At 35.3% G+C, this 23,242-nt stretch overlaps 1 protein-coding gene across 4 annotated transcripts in view; it reads right to left on the reverse strand.

Moving 5' to 3' along the window:
* LOC136977573 (anoctamin-4) overlaps positions 1-20,046 on the reverse strand; it is a 52,266-nt gene extending 32,220 nt beyond the window's left edge. The window contains exons 1-5 of one of the 4 annotated variants that reach the window (XM_067273068.1): positions 19,757-20,046; positions 16,292-16,495; positions 11,458-11,556; positions 11,261-11,359; positions 5,891-6,045 (exon numbers count right to left, since the gene is read on the reverse strand). In XM_067273068.1, the coding sequence (XP_067129169.1) occupies positions 5,891-6,045; positions 11,261-11,359; positions 11,458-11,556; positions 16,292-16,495; positions 19,757-19,897 (698 nt within the window). In that variant the 5' untranslated portion in view covers positions 19,898-20,046. Of the gene's footprint in view, positions 1-5,890; positions 6,046-6,140; positions 6,222-11,260; positions 11,360-11,457; positions 11,557-16,291; positions 16,496-19,524; positions 19,661-19,756 lie in introns of those variants that run through there. The other 3 variants (XM_067273069.1, XM_067273070.1, XM_067273071.1) reach the window with 3 other exon arrangements.
* Between the last annotated feature and the right edge of the window lie 3,196 nt (positions 20,047-23,242).

Consider the following 23,242-nt stretch of genomic DNA (forward strand, 5'->3'; position numbering starts at 1 on the left):
TACGTGAACATTATTTTAATTAATTCTCGTATTTTGACATCAATTTGAAAATAAAAATTTGAATAATATATTAAAATAACACAATATATTTAAATAGTATCTACCAATAACCAATACGTTTAAATAAAAAGAAAGCTACAAATTGACTTTGTTCCCATGGGAAATTCGTCAGCCAGATGGTATTTCCGATACTTGCAGAAATCGTTTTAATGTATCCAATAAACCTTTAAAAATTTCATTCTAAATGAGAAATCAAAGACATCATGCAATTGAAAAATATAAATACAGTCAAACCTGTTTTTATGCGCTCTTTTTATGTGCGATTTTTATTTGTGCAATTTTTTTAATGCGAATTTTTAATTTGTGCGGTATAGTTGGCGACTAGTCTCGTGCGATTCGTCATGTCTTACATTGACTTATTATAGCTAAATAAACTTATTATAGCATAAATGCACTTATTATAGTAATATTATTGCATGAATATGCGAAAAATGAAATAATTTACTTTTTAAGTCAACAAAACACCACCTGGACAAAAATATGTAAAACAGATGATGGACCAGACAATGCAGTCAAGTGCTGACATCTGTTGTCAATGAATTCTATTTCGTACGGTTTTGAGTTATTTTCTATGTGAGACTTTTTTTATGCGGTCCCTGTTGACCGCATAAAAAAAATATTTTTTAATTGTGTTGCGAAAACTATTATTTACAGCCATTCGTGAAGTTTTGTGAGATTTTTTTTATGCGTTTTTTTTAATGCGGTCCCTATCCCCCGCATAAAAACAGGTTTGACTGTATATCAATTATAAGGTAATTTTTAATGTACTTTTTGTCAAAAAACAGATAATATAGATAATCGAAAATGTATTTAAATACAATATAAATAGATAAATAAGACATATAAATTTTAAATGATAAATTATTGAAGAAAAAAAAACAAATCTTTAAAAGTCATATCCAATATCATATCATTCAAGAAAACAAATTTCTATTTGCTGTAATACAGAAAGAAAAATAAATTATAGCTGTTTTAAATAGGAAATTTGTTAATATAAATTGTGTATACATGGGAATAAAGAACAAAAGATAACTTTTATCAAAAAAGAAAGAGAACATCAATTATAAATTACAAAATCGATCAAAATCAATGTCAAATACAAACAATAAAATCAAATTGTCAGAAGGAAAAAATTTAGATGTGGCTTTATTATTTAGATCAAATACATTTTTCTATTAATATCAAACAATCTGCCGTATTCTTGAGCTATAATAAGGCTAATTTAAGAAATAGATATAAAGTAATTTGACTAGAGTTACACTGTCATCTCATAATTATTTTAAAAATTATAAATAAATAAATAAATTTTTAATGTTCTAGAAGAAATAAATTGGTCCAGAACGGGTCTCAAACCTGTAACTCTGGCTTACTGTGCAGATGTGTTGCCAATTACACTATCCAGAACCCCATCTGATATAACTTACACAATTATTAACAGAGAGATAAGGTAACCAGTATCTTTTATAGCCCAATTAATAAAGCAAAACATTTGGTATTAATTCAAGCTTGGATTAGTGAATTTTGTTTACACACTTTTCTATATTTCATATTTTAAGAATTAGGTTAGGTTCTACACAATTTTTAAAAACTCAAAATTTACAGTATATAGTTTAAGATCAATCATCATCATTTTACAGAAGCTCATTACAATTGAACCTCAGTTCAGAAGACCCAAATTTAATGAATTTTGGTAATGTGGCCAAAATTACCAGAATCCAAAACATGTGTTAAGGTTTTAACAAGAGTAATTCCATATCAGTTGCATTAGATTAACATTTTAACATTTATTTTACATTTTAAAATTACTATGTAAATGTGATTTATCATTATATACTAATTTATTAGTTTCTCTCCTTATAATTTTTGTATTTGTTGTTATAATTTAAGCAGAACCAGAAAGTACAGACATTCTTTCTCTCTCTCTCTCTTTCTATTAATCTATTGAATTGAGGATGACTATATTTTGTTGCTGTATCTATTTATTTTGTTTAAACAACATGAAAAATAGCAATAATTGTGATTGTGTATTAGCAAGTTTGTGGTCATCCACAAAGTTCCTTTGCTCCTTTATTTATATAAGCATGTATTTATTACTAGGGCAGATTACAAATATCATCAGACAAGCCACAACCTTATAAATTAAAGTTATATCAACTGTTACAAGTCATAGGAGCATCAAAAAGTTAAGCTGTGTTCAGACAAGCACAAGTGACAAAATATAAGTTATGCAACGTGACATTATGACATGCCAGAAAGCCATTTTGAGAGAAACATTCATTTGTTTGATTCAATATCATGTCAATTCCGATAAAAGGCATCTTATGTTTGGCCAATCAAAGCTGTTCCATAATTTCACATACAAGAATGTGAGGAAAAAGAATGAGGAAAGCATATCAAAACATGAAAATCTAATTACCAGATTTAAAAAATATTCCATTTTATACAATCCCGGGTAAAAAAATTATTCAAAATTTTGATACTTGATTGGCTAACAGTAACATTGAATGCATTCATACAAACAGTATACACATAACAGTATAGAAAAAAATTACCTTGACATGATGTAACAAAGATGGTTACACATGTATTGACATACCTGAACATGTGGATGACAAAAAACCAACAGTTCCGTCATCCACGCATTTGAGGGCACTGGACAGGTATGCCCATTCAGGTATACCAGAATCCAAGTTTTTGGGTGAATCAACAGTTCCTTTGCTCCTTTTACTCATACAAGTACTGTATATACAGTATTTATGACTATGATAGATTGCAAATGACAATCAAGTCACAATCTCATGTATTAATGAAATAACAACCATTGCATATCATATGAGTATCAAGAAATTAAGCTGCATTCAGATGGACACACGTAACAAAATATAAGTGATCTAGCATATAATAATTTGTGTTACAAGTTATTTCAAAAGCAATGTCATTTGTCATACAACTGTATGTGCATAACCAGCTTAAGAAATACCTGCACAAATGCAGCTGCATCCTTGAGCTGTAAGAAATTAAGTAGGAGGGCTTCCCAGATGTCAAGCACCTGTTGAATTGTATAGGATTTTTGTAGTAAAAGTGTATTAGCAAGCATCACTGCATCAAAGTGTGGTACAGATCGATATAATGAGATAACATCAATTTTGTAAAATTCTTATGTTTCAGGTGAGACTGTTCCTACCATTTTCATGATTCCTGATTTAGATTTTAATGTTGAAGAGATGACTAAACTACAATGGGGGAATAATGCCTTAAAAAAGGTGGCTAGGGCCTTTTCCAAAAAATATGTGGGATGGGTTTGTTTGTTGGCTAAGGGGCAAAGAGGCCATCCATGTTTGTGTGGTTTAACCTCAAAAAAACAGGTATGGGCAAGCCATGTTTGTAAGAGGATCCAGAGGACCAGTGATGATATAGGTTAGACCAGGGCACAAGATAATATTTTTTGTTTTTTACAATAGGAGTGGAATCAGTGCTTAATATAACAGATGACTGTGCCAAAAATTGTGTTGCTCTAGATGTAATGTCAACATTGGAGCATAAGAAAAATCTTTTGGTGTTGTCTGAAATTAATAGTCTCAGGTTCTTGTTGCAGAGAAACTGCTTCACCATTCTACAGTTCTTGTTAGCAACCTTCAAGTTCACTTTACACTGATAGGATGCAGTCTTGGAAGAATAAAGTTCAGATATAGCTGCAATTTCCAAACTAGGTTGAAGGTGCTGACAACATTTTGCTGCTGCCTTAATGGGAGAAATTAATTCTGCCACAGAAGTATTCACCAATAGAACATACTTGGGGTCATAGTCAAGAAAGTGATGGATATTGTCTGGGACTTTGACATCAGATTAGTTGTGGTATTATACCTTTTGAGAATGTTTTGAGCTATTGCCCACAGGAGCTAGAGAAATTTTTTCTTCATTTTTTATTTTGCAACATGTGATTGTTTGTACAAGATAGCTTGAATTTTTGCCAGTTTATTATACAAATATATGGGATCACAAGTTTTGATGAAGACCATGGATGAGATAGAGCAAAAGTTCAAAAGAGGCTACCTCTTTCCTTTTTTCTCTGATGATTCCAGCTAGCAACTCACATTCCACTTCTGAAAGAATTGTTCTGACATAAGGTTATGTCAGAACAGCTCAATGAAATATATTTAAATGAGACACATACACATTCAGGTATTAGACACCATGTTTACAATAACATAAGAGGAAGAATAACTGGTTATGCTGATCGAGCCATTTGATTCTTCATTTATGGAGTGAGAAAACTTGTTGTTTTGCAGTTTCCATGATTATAAAACTTTATATTCTAACTTGTGATGCTAAATATACTATACATAAGAAACTGTACTGTCTTTTGGAGTTAAATTTATTCATTTGACAAATTAAATAAGTATTTTTGACATTTCAAATATCTTCCTAGGGCAAAAAAAGAATACATCCTTTTTTAAGGCATTAATCCCCCATTCTAGTTCATTCATCTCGTCAACATTAGAATTCAAATCAAGAATCATGGAAATGGTAAGAAGTCTCATCTGAAACATCAGTTTTACAAAATTAATGTTATTTTCATTATATCCAACTGTACCACATTTCAATGCGATGATGCGTGCTAATACACTTTTACTACAAAAATCCTATACAATTTAACAGGTGCTTGACATTCGGGGAGCCCTCCTGCTAATAACTGAGCATAATTATTTCCAGTTCAACTGTCGATATTTCTTTCAAAAGCAGAGTGTCCCACGGGCTCATCTCCTTAAGCAAGAAATTATGTAAGTTGCAAACTCCAAATGAGCGGTTTCTCACCCTGAGTCACAGACCTCCATGTGAACAAAAAAAGTCAAAGGAGCCATACCCATACATGTGACCCTCAGAGGGATGTTTGCCTCCAAAGGCCAGTTTTTACCATGTATCAGTATACTGCCCATTCTCCACACCGGTTGAAGCATTGCCATTGCTCACCTCGACCGACGCAGAGCACATAGTCACATGCTTCAGCACTCGCCATCGCTTGCATTTCAATACCTGCACCTCTTAAACGTATATAACATCGAGTACTCCACAAACAATCAAATGGACTAAACAGTTAAGCTGACTAAGACTGTTGCATTTAACTGTTTAGTCTGCAAGCGATGCAATGCGATTTTGAGTGTCTACATCCAGCAAAGGGTCACACATAGAGGTAAGGTTCCTTTGACATTTTTGCTCTCATGGGTCTGGTCTATGACTCCGAAAGGTCCCAACCAGTTCGTTTGCGGCCATGATTGTACTGGAAAGGATTCCAGAGCATCTGCAGCCAAACACGCGTTAGGAAACATTTAAATTAACCCGTGTGGTTAACGTGTACTTAGGTAGTCCAAGATGGCAGCTTGTCTCCGATTCCAGCAATCAGGAGACAGAGAACAGTGAGGACATATGTTCTAACCTAGCCTAACCTATTCTAATAATTTGGTTGCTAATAATTATGTAAATTTATTAGAATAGGTTAGGTTGGGTTAGAATGTGCGACCTCACTGTTCTCTCTTCTGATTGCTGGAATCGGAGACGAGCCGCCATCTTGGACTACCTAGGTACACATTAACCACCCGTGAAAATTTAAAGACGCCGCACCGTCAGAGTACTCGGAAACCGTTTATTTTATCGAATTCCGATAATAAACAAGTGTTTTTTACGAGAGTGTATTACAATATCGCACAAGGTCATAACGCGGATCGATGCGATTTGCCTTCATTGCCGCTTACATGAATCGATAAAGAACCAAACAATGCACCGCCGCGAATTAAGGAACATTCGATTGTCCCGCATTAAATAGGCACTTAACTGTTTCTCCTGTTGACGGCTGAAGACACAAGTGACGTATTGCGGCTCGTCCGGGATCAGTTCCCGGTTGTACATGAAAGGTCCTTCTGGGCTTAGGCACCAAAGGTTCCACAGGCTCTTGCACGAGCATTCTGACTCTTCCTCTTCGTTTTCGCACTGAAATTACGTCATTTTTGTCACTTTTTATAGCAAGAATTATAAATATTTCTGAAATATTGCAAAATATCTTATGATAAACATAAAAAACGTACTTAAATCGAGTGCATTGCTGGGTGCAACGTCGTCTGGTCGGTTGTCAATAGCAACGAATAAACTAGCGACCGTAACCCCATCTTTGGAAATTCAAAAAGTTTTCCGATAATCGGAAATTATATTTACTCAAAGAAGAAAATTTTAAATGGTGTTAAACGTAATAAATTATTTTTCGGATTTTTAATATGTAATTTTTATAAACTTTAATTTAAAAAAATTTCTTATTAAAATTAATATTTTTAGAAACTTTTCTTCTTCGTCCAGCGCTCCCTACGTTCCAGGTCTGAAATAATCGTGACGTCAGTAAATTAGATCACGTCACTTAATTTCGATATTTTTATTGCAATTTTATAAATAAATCTCTACTCGAATTTGAATGTTTATATGTTATTTAATAAATTCAAAATACGTAATTTTAACAAAACGTATTTCCTGTCTTTTACTAGCGTACTATATTTCTAAAGCATAAGTTATGACTTGCCCTACTTTCGCGACATTGCGACATTATCAAAAGACGTAAGTGATTTTAGTTCGATTCTATGCATAAAGAGACAAAATGCTTGCTACTTTTTAAAACTCTTTTTATCATTGTGAGTGGTAACATGGCCTTTATCCGTGTCCATCTTGGATTGTGGCCTCCATTGTGGATGTTCTCCATTGGCCAGATCCACAATGGAGGTCATCAAGTTACGAGATACATATTTGGATCGAACTAATATCAAAATTTCATAAAGTGAAGGGAATTAGAATTTCTTATTTTACAATAATTTTGAAAAATGTGCCACATTATTTTCCTAATTTTTTACCATAGAAAGTAATTGCCGTATTTTTCGCCTTATAAGACCCACTGTGGTGTTGGATACTTTGCATTTTTCACGTCGATTTCGGGGGAATTCTTCACAGTATAAGAAGCTTTCGGCTTATAAGGTGCATCTTAATTTTCACATAAATTTTAGACGCGTCTTATAAGGCATTAAGAGAAAAAAATCATGAAATTTTGAATAGGATTCTAACCCGGATCCTAAATGAGTATGAAATGATCCTCATGACCTTTAATTCATATCAGACATTGATTGGTACTCAGCAGCTGTTTTTCGAGTTGTTTGATTGCTAAAACAATTGCATCAATATCAGTCAATATCTCTATAAATATGGAGATTTTTGTGCGTCGGAAACAATAAAATCCATTTTGAAACCGATTGACGTCACCGATGACGATATTCTCTATACATTTGGTCACTTTATCACACCTTCGCTGAAAATTCTCTAAATTACAAGAATCCAGCATCTCATGCACTGAAGTTCTTTGATTTTTAGACATTTTGCTTTCATTGAAAATTTCCGAACTCTTTTGAAAAATAAAAATTTTTCGTTGCTGTGAACAACCGACTGATAAAACCAAAGAATTATTTTTCATATTGGAGTATCCGACATACGAATTTCGGCCAAAGTTGCCATTTTGGGAGTCCGAGTTATCCAATTTCATATAACTTTAAAACGGCAATTCCGTTAATAAATCAATAATTAAAACCACGTAAAGGAGTACAATTAGCAAGGAAGATCTGAGTTTTTCGTGATTTATTTACACGAAGGAGTCGGACCAGCAAGGAGGACGAGTTTTTGTCGTTGATTTACACAAAATGATCAACAAAGAAGGCACATTAAATAGATTATAGAAAATTTCTTGAAAGCTGCTTATGTGATGATTGAACGTTTGACCATTCTGCAAAAAAATTAATACTAAGAAGTTTATAAGATTTTTCTTATTAATTTGGGCGAAAATGTTAAAATAACAGAGCAATATGAAAAGTTTTGAAGGGAATAAAACATATTTTCTGATGATAAACGAGAGAAAGTAGCTGAAAGACGTCGTAAATAGCTTTCGAAGAGCAATTACTCCGCATCTGTTAACAGACGTTGAAAATGTTTAATTCCAATTTTATGAAGCATTTATCTTTACTAAACTGTTCGAGGCAGCTTTCCGAGAGTGAGAAATGAGTTGACGTCATAGCAGTTGTGGCTTCGATGCTAAATGTAGCGGTTTAACCCTTTGTAACTTTTGGTTCGATGGAAAAGAGGATTTGACTGTCGTTTATTATCGATTCTTTTCGACAGGTGAAACCTTCGTCTTTGGAAAAACTTTAAAAAGAAACTTCTTGAACTTATAATCGATCTACTTTATCGTAATCTGGGTGATTTATAACATGAATTTGACTGTATAATTGAGTTTAGTTTATTTTAAATACAAGGACGAGCTTATATCTAGATGCCTTGACCTATTATTTAACTACGGATATGTTACTCTAAAACGTGAATTTGTTTTAATTACAGCTATAAACATTTGTAATAAACTTGTTTATAATTCACCTGTTTTGATTAAAATTTAGCAAATTTTTAATAAATTTTGTTTTTTGCTTAAAAAAATAAATAAGACTACTTTCAGTATATGTTAGTCCAGAGCGGAATTTAGACTTGTGGCCCTGCATTACACGGATTTTTTTTTTTTTTTTTACTAAATAATAATAAGCAATAAATGTTAATTGTCTGGGAATAAGGCCCGTCGTAAGCCTTAAGGTCCTAAGTTGTAGTTTGTTTAGCTTGCACGCAAGTCCAGCTTTATGATAGTTGATGATGTAATGCGTGTTTTCAGCACAGAGTGACTTTTTTTAAAATTCTTTTCGCTTGGTACTAACATAACCTGCTTCATACCCATCGTGAGTACCCGTCGGCCAGGCCCACAATGGGCGCAACTGGCCAACGGGATTGCAGACATATTTTTTCAAGACCCGCAGGACCTAGCAATTTTTCTAGATAAACCCATGAAAAATTTGTGGGTTTTCGACCGCCGGGTCTCCAAAGCCGCAGGCTTCACATTAACCGTTTCAAGCTAATAGCAATCCATACAACCTTACTTAATGCCAATGCAGACGGGTCTGACCGTTAATGGGGTAAGTACTGTACCTAATGAGAGATGGGAAACGATATCGTAATAAGAATTCCGCACGAAGTTTACGAGGGTTCATTTTAGCTTCTTTCATCACAGAATTCATCTTCAAGATAATGGATAAAAATAGTATATACATTCTAGTTTTATCTATCTGGCATTTGGTCAAATCCAAAAATATAGTCTAGATCTTACGGATTCTATTATTGCAGACTTCTGCACTATCATTAATTACTATGGATTACGCAAATGATTCATTTAACTTGATATGAATTTTGGCTCAAAGCCCTACAGCATAGTAAACTACAATTTTACCTCTTTTTTGATACGTCAAACCCGCTGCGTGATTCATAAACACGGATAAGCGATTGGCAGTAACGTCCAGACCAAGTATATGAGATTTCTATTATAACTCAATCTTTGTGCAGTTAAATTATACCAAGTTTTTAACCATTTATGAAGGTCGCTTTTAGTTTAGAATGTTGAAAAATAATTTTGACAATCGATTGTATCCAGTAATTACACTGTACTCAGCAATATTGATTACCAAGATTATTCCTCCACATTATGGTATTTAAGTTTGCTTGGTAATAATTGATTTTGGTTATAAGTGGGAATGCTTAATCTGCATTAGTGCATAAAATCAATTAATTGACGTGAAGCTTTAGCGGGATAGAAATTATTTTTTGGTTCGTCACGCTTTTAACGAATGCATTTATCTATTTACTTTATGAGAAACTACGTTTAAAAGTAACTAACAATTTATACTTCTGTTGTTCAAAATTTGGATGATTTAAATGTCGATATGTACAATTTTAATTCATTTAGTAAATATTCAATAAATTAGATGTTATTTTTTGAGGAAGAATAGTTCTTCGGCATAATTAATGTGGATTTATCCAAATTTTAAAAGCGTAAGTACAGTGCAAGAGAAATTTAAAACGTAGAAAATGGCGGATATTTTGCATTTAGCATTCGCTCAGATTAGTTGATTGGTTAAAGTTTGTACGCCAATTTTGCATTTAGGCCCACAACATCAACCACCAGTCTAATTGGCAATATTACACAAGTAAACAACTCACAATTAGTTCAATTTGTCCACAGAGTTGTTTGTAAGTATGAAAGCCCATTTTTAAAACGATCTCCGCCTTGTGAGTACTAAGAGAATCTTCTTAGCAAGCCTAATTTGGATTGGGCAACACCCACAATGAAGCTACCAGGTGTTGAGGGACGGCCCGACACGTCCGGACAAACTATCCCCGAAAAATTACAAGAATTTTCGACCCGTTCAGATTCGATACCGGGTCCCCAGAACAGTATGCTGCTCATTAATTGCTCGGCCATCCAGCCGTCTAATGCTCATTATTAGCCTTTATGATTGGTGTGGGTAAGGTTAACAACCAGACACTCTAATTAGAACTAAAAATATCTAAACTTTCTTTCCATATTAAAATAATTTCTGGTTTTTTAAAAAGTGTCGTATTTTCGTACGTATAGCCCGCGCAGTACATTGCTCCACAGGCGTGAGTTTGCCATTGTAATTAGAAATCGGCATATAACCCATTCATTACATAGCCTTCACCCCTTTCAAACTGTCTTTTACATACAAGTTATACGCACGGAAATACAGTATTATCTAGCAAGGTGTTAAGGTCAATTGTTTGTGAAATTCATATACTTTTCAGATCCTCTTCAGATACTATATAAATTTTCGTCTGATTTCTCGGACTCCCAAACGATTACAAGCGGGTGTAGATGACTTGGAAGTGACACGAGTGCGGTGCGAGTGGTGAATTGACTAAATGCAAACACCTACCCATGCTAGGGGGATGCCTTCTTCTTGATTTTCCGACTGAAAAATTCCGTAAAATATTTATTTTTCACTAAATTATGTTTACATCCGCGAACCTCGTTTACACGTTTCTTTTCGTTTACTTAATCATTTAGCATCGTTTAATATTCATTTATGTAAAGCATTTTAAAGTTATCATTACATTTACCATTAAATGCTTGGGTTTAAAGTTAGTTTCAAACACTAATTTAAGCGACAGGATCTTTCTTTTAAGTCAGTATTTAAAGATAAAAGTTAAGCGAAAGTAATTTAGAAAGCAGATTTAGGAAGAGGAGGAGAAGGAAGAAAAGAAGAAATAGGAAAAGTAGAAAGAAGAAAAGTACCTCAGTTTTTCCAAACGCGTGAGCCTGACGTGAGAAGGCGATGGATGTGCTATTTAAGGTTGTACGCCTGACGTTAAATTTCCTGGTCTGCTCCTGTTTCTGAATATCCGGGCAGCGTGAGAGGGGAAAAAGCATAGACGAAACATTGCTTTCTTCTAAGCGTCGCGATCCCGATATAAACGAACAACGGGTGTTACCTTTATGGGCATCTTCATATTCAGGAACTCTGCATACTTGGTCAACACGTCCCATGAGGCATGAAGCTTCAGGAAGAACGTCTTGCCGTCTTGAGACAACTGCCAAAAATGCAAAATAATACACTGTTATATCGAGGAATAATATCTCTAGTAATTCTTACAGTCGGTTATACAGTACTTGTAGCCGTAGCGTATACTCAAATAATAATACTGTACAGAGTGAAGAGAAAAATGTCACGTAAGTGAATAGATATTCCTGGTCACAAACAAAAACTTCAGTTAGTCGAACGACGTAGGCCTGTGCACTAGGAATTTTTTAAATCTTTCCTTCTCTATGGGCACTAAGAGAGCCTTCTTTTAACAAACCGATTGTGCCTTCGTCAGATCTACAATGGGTCGATCGAAGAGTGAAGGCCTAAGTACACCGAAATATCTTGGAGTTTTTCGACCTGTCTGGATTCGAACCTAGGGTAGCCACCTTAACTGCTTGGCTATCCGGATATGGTGAAAGAAAGATAATGTAGTATACAAAAGGAAGAAATACAAAATGCAGTCTGTTCCGACAATTGTTATACAGAACATATTTTTATGATTTAGAATTCAACATTATCAAAGTCCTCGAGAATAAAAATTTTCGTGTAGTAAAAAAAGTGATTACTGTCCTTGGCACATGGGCAAAAATCCACAAGATTCGCCCACCAGTGGCCAATACGGCCACTGGTGGGTGAATACGGCCACTTATAAAACCACCGAACATTGGTCGTGGGTTCGAGCTTGACCAACGTCCATGTGGAACTTTCCGGGTTTACATCGCATATCTAACAAGTAAATAGAGATCAGTTTCCCATAAAAGAAATCCTGCCGAAAGGCATTTCCCCTTGGCAAATCGCTCGTATGTTGCGTTGCGTACCCCATCAAACCTCTTGTACCTTTCAGTGCGTAACGGTTACTTTCATTTCTGCATACGTTACGTAGGCATCAGCCTACCCATCTGAGAGAACCCGGAATCGAAAAAACTCCGGGAGATTTTCTAGTAGGGTGGTTGTCAATGATGCATCATGCCCAGTCGATACCCATTATGGGTATCGAAAAGAAGGCCCCTTTAGTGCCCAGAAAACAGAAAGAATTTTAAAAATAGTATCAAAAATAAAGAAGTAATCTCGGAAATAACGTAGTAAATATAACGTATTTATTCAACGAAATCGAATAAACTTTGACATAGGTAACCCGTATAAATAAAAAGAAAACAGGAATGCTTATTTTTCTTTCCTTTAAGACAATTCTTGGTGCGATTCAATCTTATTTTTTACAGGGAGGAAAAAAAAACATAAGAAACTTTATCTTGTTTCTACATTTTACGCTGAAGGCAATCTCTAACTTCGTTTATAATCGATCTTTGTTCCGAGTCAGTTTCTGTAAATACTTTTTCCATCCAATTTGTTTCCTTCGAAATTTGGTCTGTAATTTAATACCGGTTTCTAATGATCCTTTTTTTTTAAATAAAAAAAGTATTAATAAGGGAATTTTTCTGTAGGTACAAGTGCTTGAAGAGCGTAGCCTAGTGCAGACAATTTTCTAAATTTGTTCTCAAAGAATTAATTATGCGTATCCCATCAGAAACACTGTCTTCCTCCTTAAATTTATGTTTTACAATTGTAGAGGAATCAATTTTATGGCGAAAAGATTCTACTTTTTCTAGTAAAATTGTATTCTTGAAGACTTTCTGTATCGAAAATTGTCAAGGACTCTCTTGTTCGACTTTCCTGACACTCGAACAGGAATTTGAGGAGGCCATTATGAAGTCCCATAACTTTCAATTATACTAGAATATAAAATTTAAATAATAACAAAACTTTTAAAAAGTAATTTTGACGAATCGTGATTTAAAAAAATATATATTTAAGTTTAAAAAACACTAAGACATCAGCTCAAAGTTAAAAGTACGTTTGGAGGTATCTGTTACGAGATATTATTAAAAAATAATTTTTATATTATTAATTATTACGAATAGATAAAAAAAAGAAGGCTTAGTTTTTAGTGTTTTGAGAGTAGAGACGAGTTTTTTAAAAATATTGTAAATGTCAATAACGAGTAAAATTTTCGTCCGACCCCACTCAAGTTACGACACGTGACCCCCTGTATCTCCTCGCCCCCTCGAGTTCCGTTTTTCAAAATTTCATAGCAAAGATGCCTCTTATATACAATTTATCGTGCCAAATTTCGTTTATTGATCTTTACCCCAACCTGAGATATTAAACGAAATAGACCCATAAGGATATGTCAGGCTTCGTCCCTCACCGGCCGCCCCATTGTGGGCCTGGCCGAATCCATAATGAGCTTGCTAAAAAGAGGCCCTATTAGTGCCGACAGGGCGGAAAGAGTTAAAAAAAAAAAAAAACACTTTCGAGGCTCTAAGAAAGAGCGTTGGAGACTTGAATGGCTACTTCGTCAAACGACTTGTTAACATTTATTGATTAATTGATTTGGTGCATGGCGCTGCCATTTAATTTATTATTAATTAGCCTACTTTTCACGAGATCCCACAGTGACCGAATGGATAAAACACTGGTAGTCAGTCCTAGTTTATAAAATGTCCATTTTCTAACAAACTCCTTTTGCATCGCAATAAACTGATTGCCGATTCTCAATCCTATAGATTCTAAGCGCCAAAATTGTTTTTCCCTGCTTTGCTAGGTATCAATCTACCGCTCTGGAAGATCCCTCAGATCACGATTGCAAGCTTGTCCAAATCCATCATGGTTATGGTTTGAAAAGAGGGTCCTCTTAGTGCCCACAGGGCAGAAAGAGAGGGAAAAATGTCTTGTTGTTTGCTCGTTACTTTGTTATTAAATTTTTAAAATATTACTGTTAGTAGCAGGATTAGATCATAGTAATCCATTAAAACACAATTCTGTCTTTTTTATTTTATTTGCCATAGTTACCAGAGAATTTCTCTAGCAATACATCTTTAATACCAAAACTATTCTTCCTTTAACTCATAAACCTTTATTATAAAAATCTATAGTTTGAAATGCGAATTTTCCAGAAAATAATTTCGGAAACAAATAAGCGAATCGATAGTGAGTGACTCCAAGTCGCGAGATAAGTTTGAAGGACGATCTACGTCATTTCCGTCTCCCAGAAGCATCTGCCGTGCCCAAGATAAAGCAATCGAATCCTTTCGTGAGTTGAAACATCGAAGAAAAGAAACATTCTTTCGTGATTCGTAACAAACATTTCCTGAGAGGATTGAAAGGGAAAATAATTATTGCTTAACTATCTAATGAGCATAAATAACAGGCATTTTTTTATTGTAGAAATGTCCGAAATCGCGGCATTTTTATGTGGTTCTTTGCCATTTCGCGTGTCGAAAGTGGCAACCGAATAACAAACTCCTTTTGCCACACGCAAACTTCCTTACCGATTTCACCACACAGACACGAAAGTTACACCTATAATCGTCACAAAACTTCAAAAAGTTCGATTTGTTACGCTAAAACCAAAATTCAAAACGTTTCTCAAGGTTCCTCGAGTTTTGCTGGCCAGGGTCCGACCCGCAATGGGGTCGGTCTCCACGACGAAGAAACGTTAATGTTTCGTGTTTTTAGGACAAACTATCAGCGTAACAGAAGCTGTCCCGTAAAGGTTTCTCTCCCCTTTATGACGGCGCGTGCAAAATTTGCAGGAATTCAAACATCGATCGAAGATTTTTCTCTCCTTCGATACGGAGTTTTGTTTTTATTTATTAACATAGTGACGGACGATAGAGCTACAAGGCTTGTGCACCTTTACACTCACACGTAACATCTGTTACTTTAACAACTGATTAATATCTTCACATATATTTAATATATGCACATGTTTTATAGCTTAATCGTGGAGTTACAATATTTACTTTTGCGGTGATTATTTGTAAATATTTCTAGGAGTAAAAACATTCACAAATTCTTGATTATCGATTAACGTTACCTGTGGCCTTTATTAGTTTTAATCATATTTTTTGTGCTAGCGGCGGGAAGGAGCATGCTTTGTGTTCGTTACGCATGGAATTTTCATGGAACCATCTCAATTCTGCTCATTGCCCGATCTTCAGCGGAATCATCCAGTGTGAATGAGGAATGAATACGAAACTTAATCACAAAATAGTTATAAAAATCAGGAGAAATTGAATAATTTGCGGGATGGGATGAGAAATTAAATGTTGAAATCGTACTTTTTTCATAGATTATACATAAACCAATTGCTCGACTCATACAAGTAGATACGAAATTCCCATTAGTTAAACAGACAAACACACAATCGAAACATTCGATCGGCGTCAAACGTTGTTCGAAAATTTTAATAATGTATTCGACATTCGTTTACGTAGCGTGAGTAATTATGTAATAAAACCAAACAATTTAATTGGTTTCGAACGTCTCTCACGCAATGACGTTTGACAGAATTGACGTACTTCCTGCAGAATTTCGATATAGTGCGGGAACCCTAAAAGTATTGTAGTTACTCTCCCTGTTCATCTTTACGTCCGAGCCTGATCAACGAACTGGCCATGCGGAGTTTCCGGATCTTCTTTAGTGTACAACACCTAATTAGGGGCCAATTTCGTATAGTCCTTCCGGAAAAAACTTCCTTGATATGGGTTCGATTCCACACAAGATGATAACCAAAGCCGCTCAAAGTGCAACGAAACGAGTATTGGAGTCCTAGAGCAAATTAAATTGCTATATTAAAGGGGGTAAAAACATTACATAGGGGGCTTCACTTCCTTAAAACACAGGTTCTGGGCGTCTCTGCTTGTAATATAGACAAAGAGAAAAATAAGAAAGCATCTCACCGTTTTGTTCTCGACCTCCATTTGTAGTCCCTCTCGCAGCAAATGATTCTCAAACATTTTCCTCCTCTCCTGTTTTCGATAGTCTCCTTCCTCGTATGCGAGAACGAAGTCGATTCTTCTCTTTCCATCAGTAAAATATAGGGTTTCGCGGGTCCTAGATCTGGAGGATAATCCGCTCCGTAGATTCGTCTCTCTGTCTTCATCCTGAAACACCAATCCACATTTTAGTGTGATTCACACAGCCGTGTGTAATTCATATAGACCCAATCACCTGCTCTATAGATGCCCTGCATTTTATAGAGCAAACGTCTCCCGTTACCATCGATTTGATTTTAAATTCTTCCATTGTATACGGAGAAGGATCGGGTATTACAAACAAATATGGAGTTAGAGTAACGAATAACAATGTAAAGTCGGTTGAAAGTCTCGCAAAATACGTCGTTACGAACGAGAAACCTAGATAAGAGTAAAGGAGAAAAGGAGTAGTCTCATCAATTAAGTGAGAGACATCGAAATTCACGTCACATCGAAATCACGTTAAACGTGAAAGTTAACGAAAGACTATACGAAAATAATGCATTCTGCCATATTTAAATAGATTGCATTCGATGTACGAGACGATTGCATAAATAAATCTGTCCATCAAAATTCAAAGTTTTAACTTGGTGACATTTTTCGCCATCGATTAAGCTTGCAAATTATTCTCGTCAGGTATGCATACAGTTAAGAGTAGTAGTCTCGTATTATACCTATTTTTGGTCTTTCCAGCTATTACTAGTTGGAAGAAATGAAGATAAGAACTGCTGATGCCAGTTACAAGGGACTTGTGCAAGGTAAAAAGGTCCCGCTACCAGTTAGAAGGGATGGAAGTAAGGTAATAAGTAAGAGATACGTGAAGTGTGTGAATAACTATCATTGAAGCAGAACCCCATACAATGATTGTATAATTAAATTTATTCATGCTAATCTCGAGTTTATTTAAATCTAAATATACAAAACCTTTAATCGCCGATCTACATTTGTTTACAAAATTTTAGCCTTGAATAATTTCAGAAAATCTTTAGAAAAAACTACGAACGAATTACTATGTATTTACTTGCACGTTAAACAATAGCAGATCTACGAAACATCTCTATTAGGTTTAAACAGGGGAAAAAAAAAGAAAATATCGTATAGTCCTATACCATATTATCAATTTTGATTTTATGTACAGCTGGTCAGCCATGTCGAATTATTACTAGGAAAATAAAGTTCGAAAAGTTTTACTTCAAGGATAAACAAATCGACTATATCGAGAGCCTGATGAAACCGTAAATACTGTTGCTATGCCATAGAGGTTATCTAAATTTATTGCTTTGACATATAATATCTTCTGTTGAAATATTCTATATCTAAATCTAAATTGATATTGATGAATAGCGTTAAAATTAAATCCAACAAAGCCCACAATATAAGCAGAATAACCTACAATCGAACAGAAGCTAATGCCCACAATTGAATAGAAACTAAATGCCAATTATTAAGAGAATAGCACAATTGAATAGAACAATTGAATAGAAACTAAATGTCAACTAAATGTCAATTGAAAAAGCCAAATGTCTACTAGTTGAAAGGGACGAAAGGAAAGAAAGTAATTATTGCTTGGAACAAAATAACTAAGATAGAAATTACCGATATCTAACACTAACTACTAGTTAGAACGAACGAAGATAACACTACTAACAGAACTACTAGTTGGAAAGGACGAGGATGAAATACTGCCAATAGTTTTAAAGAAAAGTAGTAAACTATTAACGGCACTTGTAAGAAATAAGAGCGAGGCATCACTAGTTATAATGGGTTTTATAATTAAATTTTACTTTTTTACATCTAAAATAAGTGATTTTAATCGTATAAAGTAAGAGTACTTTTTACTGTTTCGAGTACAATCGATCGTCAGCCGGTCTACATCTTAAAACTCTATCTACATCCCTATCGTTTCTCGTAATATTCCTTCATATAATTTCGAAGATAAATCAAACTCGACATCAATTCCGAAAGAAAACCGTCGAATCTACTTCCGTATTTCTGGACCGATTCCAGAATTCTCTCTTTCCCTTCTTAAGCGCAACATCCCTTTTGCAATTCCCGCGCAATTATGATGATGGATGAGATGTGGAGATGATTGCCTTCCGTTTAACAATGCGTTTTCGTATATATTACGCTTTCGCTGTTTGTTTTCTTCCTGTTAAATCCGGTGTCGTGTCTGTTAGCACGCGTAACGGGAAAGTAATTAATTATTCCCTTACTTATCACAGTTAACGGTTTGTAAATCTGTAATTGTGTGGAAAAACTCTCGTATTTTTAAGCGTTTTCCGCGTAATTTCTATTGGAAATTCATTAAAAATGCGGTTATTCGGGTGTCGGGTAAGTTGGCTAATGTATTAATTGTATTCTTCGAATTGCGCTTTATATAGGAGCATCTTTAGATATTTTCAGATAAGATAAGGAAATTTTTAGATACTTTCAGATGACATGAGGCGCATCTTTTCATGCTTTCAGATAAGGTAAGGGGCATCCCCTATATAAGTGATGAGATCAAGTGAGTAAAATGGCCTTTATCATATTTAATAATGTAAAATAACGCGCAAGGAGGCATTACAGTTACGCATAAAATTCACTTACGTCGCCATTCTTGTGACACTTATAAAACAGATGATTTACGCAATAATTCCCGCAAGTTTATCCGTTTATTTAAAAAGTTTCTCCAGAGACTCACAAAAGACGTTTCTAGAGTGTGTTGGAATGGAAATATCTTACGCGTAAACGACATTTTCCACGTAACGTCGGAGATTATAATAAAAGAGATGGGTTAAACGGGAAATTTTTCCTGCGCCTCTTCTCCTCCTTCCATTTTCGCCCCACGCTTAACGAATCGATAATTCGGAGGAGGCAAAACGAGATGTCGATGAAGTTCTCTTCTTTCTCCTTTCTTATCCCCGATATCCGGCAGGAGGAAAGGAACAGACACTTAAAACCGGAACCGATCTTCCTGTAGGAAGACTAATTTGGTAGAAGAAAGACCATTCGAGTTTTGAGACCCGGAAAATCGGGAGTATCTCTACCAAAGGATCGGAAGGAACCGTCTTCTTCCTACTTTTTTCGTTCCTCTCGCTCTTTTGGCGTTTTGACGAGAGCGGGGGAGCACCGCGCGCGGAAGTGGGAAAACCAGACGGAAAAAAGGGGAGGCTCACCTTAGGATCGAGTCTGCGGCGGCAGACAAGGGCTCCTCCGCCCGCTCCCAACATGAAGATGGCGACGGATCCGCGATCGATATCTTCTCTCTCCTCCGACCGCCCCTCGACCCGGACGGTCACGTGACGAGGAGCGGATTTTCCGGCTCCCGATACGGACCGTAGACGGAATTCGGAGCGAAGAGAGAGAGGACGCGTCGGAAGGAAGAGAAAGTAAATAGTGCAAACTCACCTGACTTTCGCGACGACGGGGGCGAGGGGAGCGATGAACGACAGGGTCGACGCGGGCGCTGTGGCAAGCGCGCTCGCGCACCGGAGGCAGTTCGTAGCATTCCTCCCCCAGCCGGTCCAGTAGAGACGAGGTGGAGCGCATCGTCTCCTCGCTCCGCTCGCCGGCTTGGGTCTGGCACGCGCCGATCGATGTCGCTGGCAACAGGTGCCGTCGCTACCTCCCACCGGTGCCTCCCGCGCCCTCTCGCGACACGCGCACCGTCCCCCGAGGGTAAAAGGTGGGAACGGATGTGTCGTTAATTCCTAAAATCTCTCCCTTCTAAACTTCCGTTAACTTCTCCCTTCTTCCGGTCCCACTTCCGGAAGGATGTGCAACAACTGCGTTAAGTTGGATCTTACTCGTCAAGTCACGTGTCAAGTTTGACACGTCATATCTAGATCTGATATAAAAAACACTGTTTATACTTAACTCCTCCGAAAATATAGAAATAGCCAGTATATTTTAGGAAATATTCAAACGTCTGTGCCCGCGGGGAAGAAAAGACACGTGATACCAGGAGGTCCGTAAAGTCTACAATGTGCCATTTCAACCCGACATGGGATCTATAATTTTTACGAATGACCCGCATGCTATTAATAATATACCTGTATATCTTAAGGGGTGATTTTAATGAATCCGTAAGGTTTTGGCACACACCCTTTAATGATAGAACAATTGATAGATCCTAGCACGGGAGGACACCGAATTGATTTAAAGCAGGATTCTTACAGGTGAACCTGTACGTTGCTAGTAAGCACCTGTACATTTTAGGGGGTTGATCTTTTGATTTCTCAATTAAATTTCTTGTTTTTAGTGTCCCACAATAACTAAACATAGAATGTCATGATGAATCCTTATGTAACTTGTGAATCCTGACACTAGGAGTACCAAATTGATTTATGTACAGGATATTCTTCCCTCGAAGCATTGCAGAAAAGCATTAAGCCATCGAAAAAATGAATTACTTTATGAAAAATATCTTAAAAATGGGCACAAAATCTTACAGTTATGGCTCAATTGGTGAAAGCACCCCTTTTGTAATTTGTAATTTTTGTTTTTCCAATTGGAAAATCGATCATCTGCTAACAAAATTGGGGTTTTAATCGCTTGGCGAGACGAAAAAGGGGATTTAATTTGGGTTGATGCATGGAAAAATCAATATTACTTAACTTTTATTTTCAATCTCTCGCTCTGAATGGTGTCCTTATTTGTAAAAGTAATTTAAGATGTATTTAAATATATATAACTGCAACATCCTGTTTAATTAATTTGTGAGCATAGTAAAACTTTGTCTGTCAACTTGTTTTAGTTGACAACTTCCACTTGACTGACTAGTGACATTATCCAGAGGTATCGCTCGCGATCTACAGGTCGGGATTCCCGATACACAACCGCAACCAATTTTTATAAAAATTTTCAAGGAAAAAGTTTTATTAATATTCTAAACCTTAAAAGTTAATTTAATTTATAATGTTTAAAACATTTATAGCAATTTTTAAACAGATATTTAATATGTTTTAAAGTTTTTTTGAGTATAAATCGATGATTTTTTTCTGACTTATTCAACCATAAACTGGTGAATATTTTTCTGTTAATCTATCCAAAATTACTTTCTACAAAAGCAATTTTAATGTTATTTTTTTTAAATATTTAATTTTAAATATTTAATTTAAAATGATTTAATTTAATGTATATTGCTATATAAATATCATTTTAAAAAGTACAAAGTTTGAAGAGAGAATTGTGATCTAATTTGGCCATTAAACACTTAGATATTGATTGATCACAAGCTTTACCCTTTATAAACAAGTCTATCAAAAAGTTCAAAGGTCAGATTTGGGGATTTTAAGTGCCACGTGAATTGCTACGATAACATTTTAGTGTTGAAAATACCCCGTAATGTCGAGAAAACATTTGCTCTGTCGCCATAGCGGATATAAAGTAAATGATGCTAATTTATTGCTTTTTCCTAACAGAAGTAGGTTCTGTATGCAAATTTCCTGATTTAATATTATTAAATTAATCAATATCAGAGTTTTCCCTTCGAATTTTGTTTATTCAAACACGTATTGTACAGTACTAACAATTTAACGTGAATTAAATTTACGTTGCAAAGAGGAATCGGGTATAATTATTTCGAAATTTCTTCCTTCAAATTCTTTCTGTGTAACCGTATGAAATTTGAAAATGTGGTCAAAAGTCCATTGCAGAATGCTTACAAATAATTTGGAGATGGCTTCTCGACTATACATTTATCTACAATCGATTTTTGTGAAGTACCCTCATGCATTTATCGTTAAGTAGAACTAATCACGATCCTATTCAACGATAAATTTTGGGTTTTGTTAGTTTATATTAGCTTTCGGAGTATTTGCAAGAAAAAAAATTTGCAAAAAAATGCAAATTTTATTCTTACAATTACTCGAAAAGCCAATATAACTAAAAAAATTTCACTAAATTTGGATGGTTTCTGTTAGTTTACCCAGCTTCTGGATTGCAAAAAGAATTTTTGAATTCTTTCAGGTGATATTCACTAAAAATATCTTTTAGATTAAGTATAAATCTCTTAAATTCTACATTTTGGACTATTTGAGTTCGTTGGGATTTTAAAAAGTGAATTATCAGAATCCCAAAATATACTATCAACTATTTGGGGGGTACGACTACTATACAAGTTCCTTAAAAAAACTCTTATTGTGTATTAGGATTATTTTAATTTGAACTCCAGAAAAAAACATAATTTATATGGCATTCTGAACTTTAAAACGTAGAAGAAAACAGAAAGAGGAAGTTAATTCTGACGTCTTTTATCCCCCTTTTTAATGAATCAAAATTTGGAAGGATCGATGCTTCCATCTCGAATTTCCTAAATAACTTTATTTTTAGAAATGATAAAATCTTCAAACGTGAATATTTCAATACACTAAAGAACATCCTTTCCATGTTACAAACCGTGGAATGAGGAATAAGGCAACGCAGTAAGCCATGAGCGATCTGCCATCTCGAGAGGGGTTTCTATGGGAAACTGGCCCGTTTAGGTCTTACAAATGCCAAGAAAACCCAGAAAACTCAACGCTAGGCCATCAGATGCGAATCCGCGACCAACTCATTGCTTTATCTACTCAGCCACTGGTAGGCACATTGCGAATATAAAAATTATACTTAAACACGAATATTACTAATGCAATACAATCGAGAGCGGGGTTAGGGGTGCTCAAGGTGCAACTGCGCCATGTTCTGAAGGTTTTTTCCCAAGTAAAGCCGAGTACAATCGATAGTAAACATTTTTGTATCTTTTTTCCACCCCTTTAATGATTTCTGGATCCGCTATTGAATACAATGGGCAGTGGCAACCTTGAATACATCACAAAATAATAATATTTATCGATTTCTCGATGTATATGAGCAATAATATTATAAATCAAACGTACAGTACAACACGTAACA

The sequence above is a fragment of the Centruroides vittatus genome, unplaced genomic scaffold (assembly GCF_030686945.1).
Source record: "Centruroides vittatus isolate TY-2023 unplaced genomic scaffold, ASM3068694v2 contig_461, whole genome shotgun sequence".
Classification (NCBI taxonomy): domain Eukaryota; kingdom Metazoa; phylum Arthropoda; class Arachnida; order Scorpiones; family Buthidae; genus Centruroides; species Centruroides vittatus.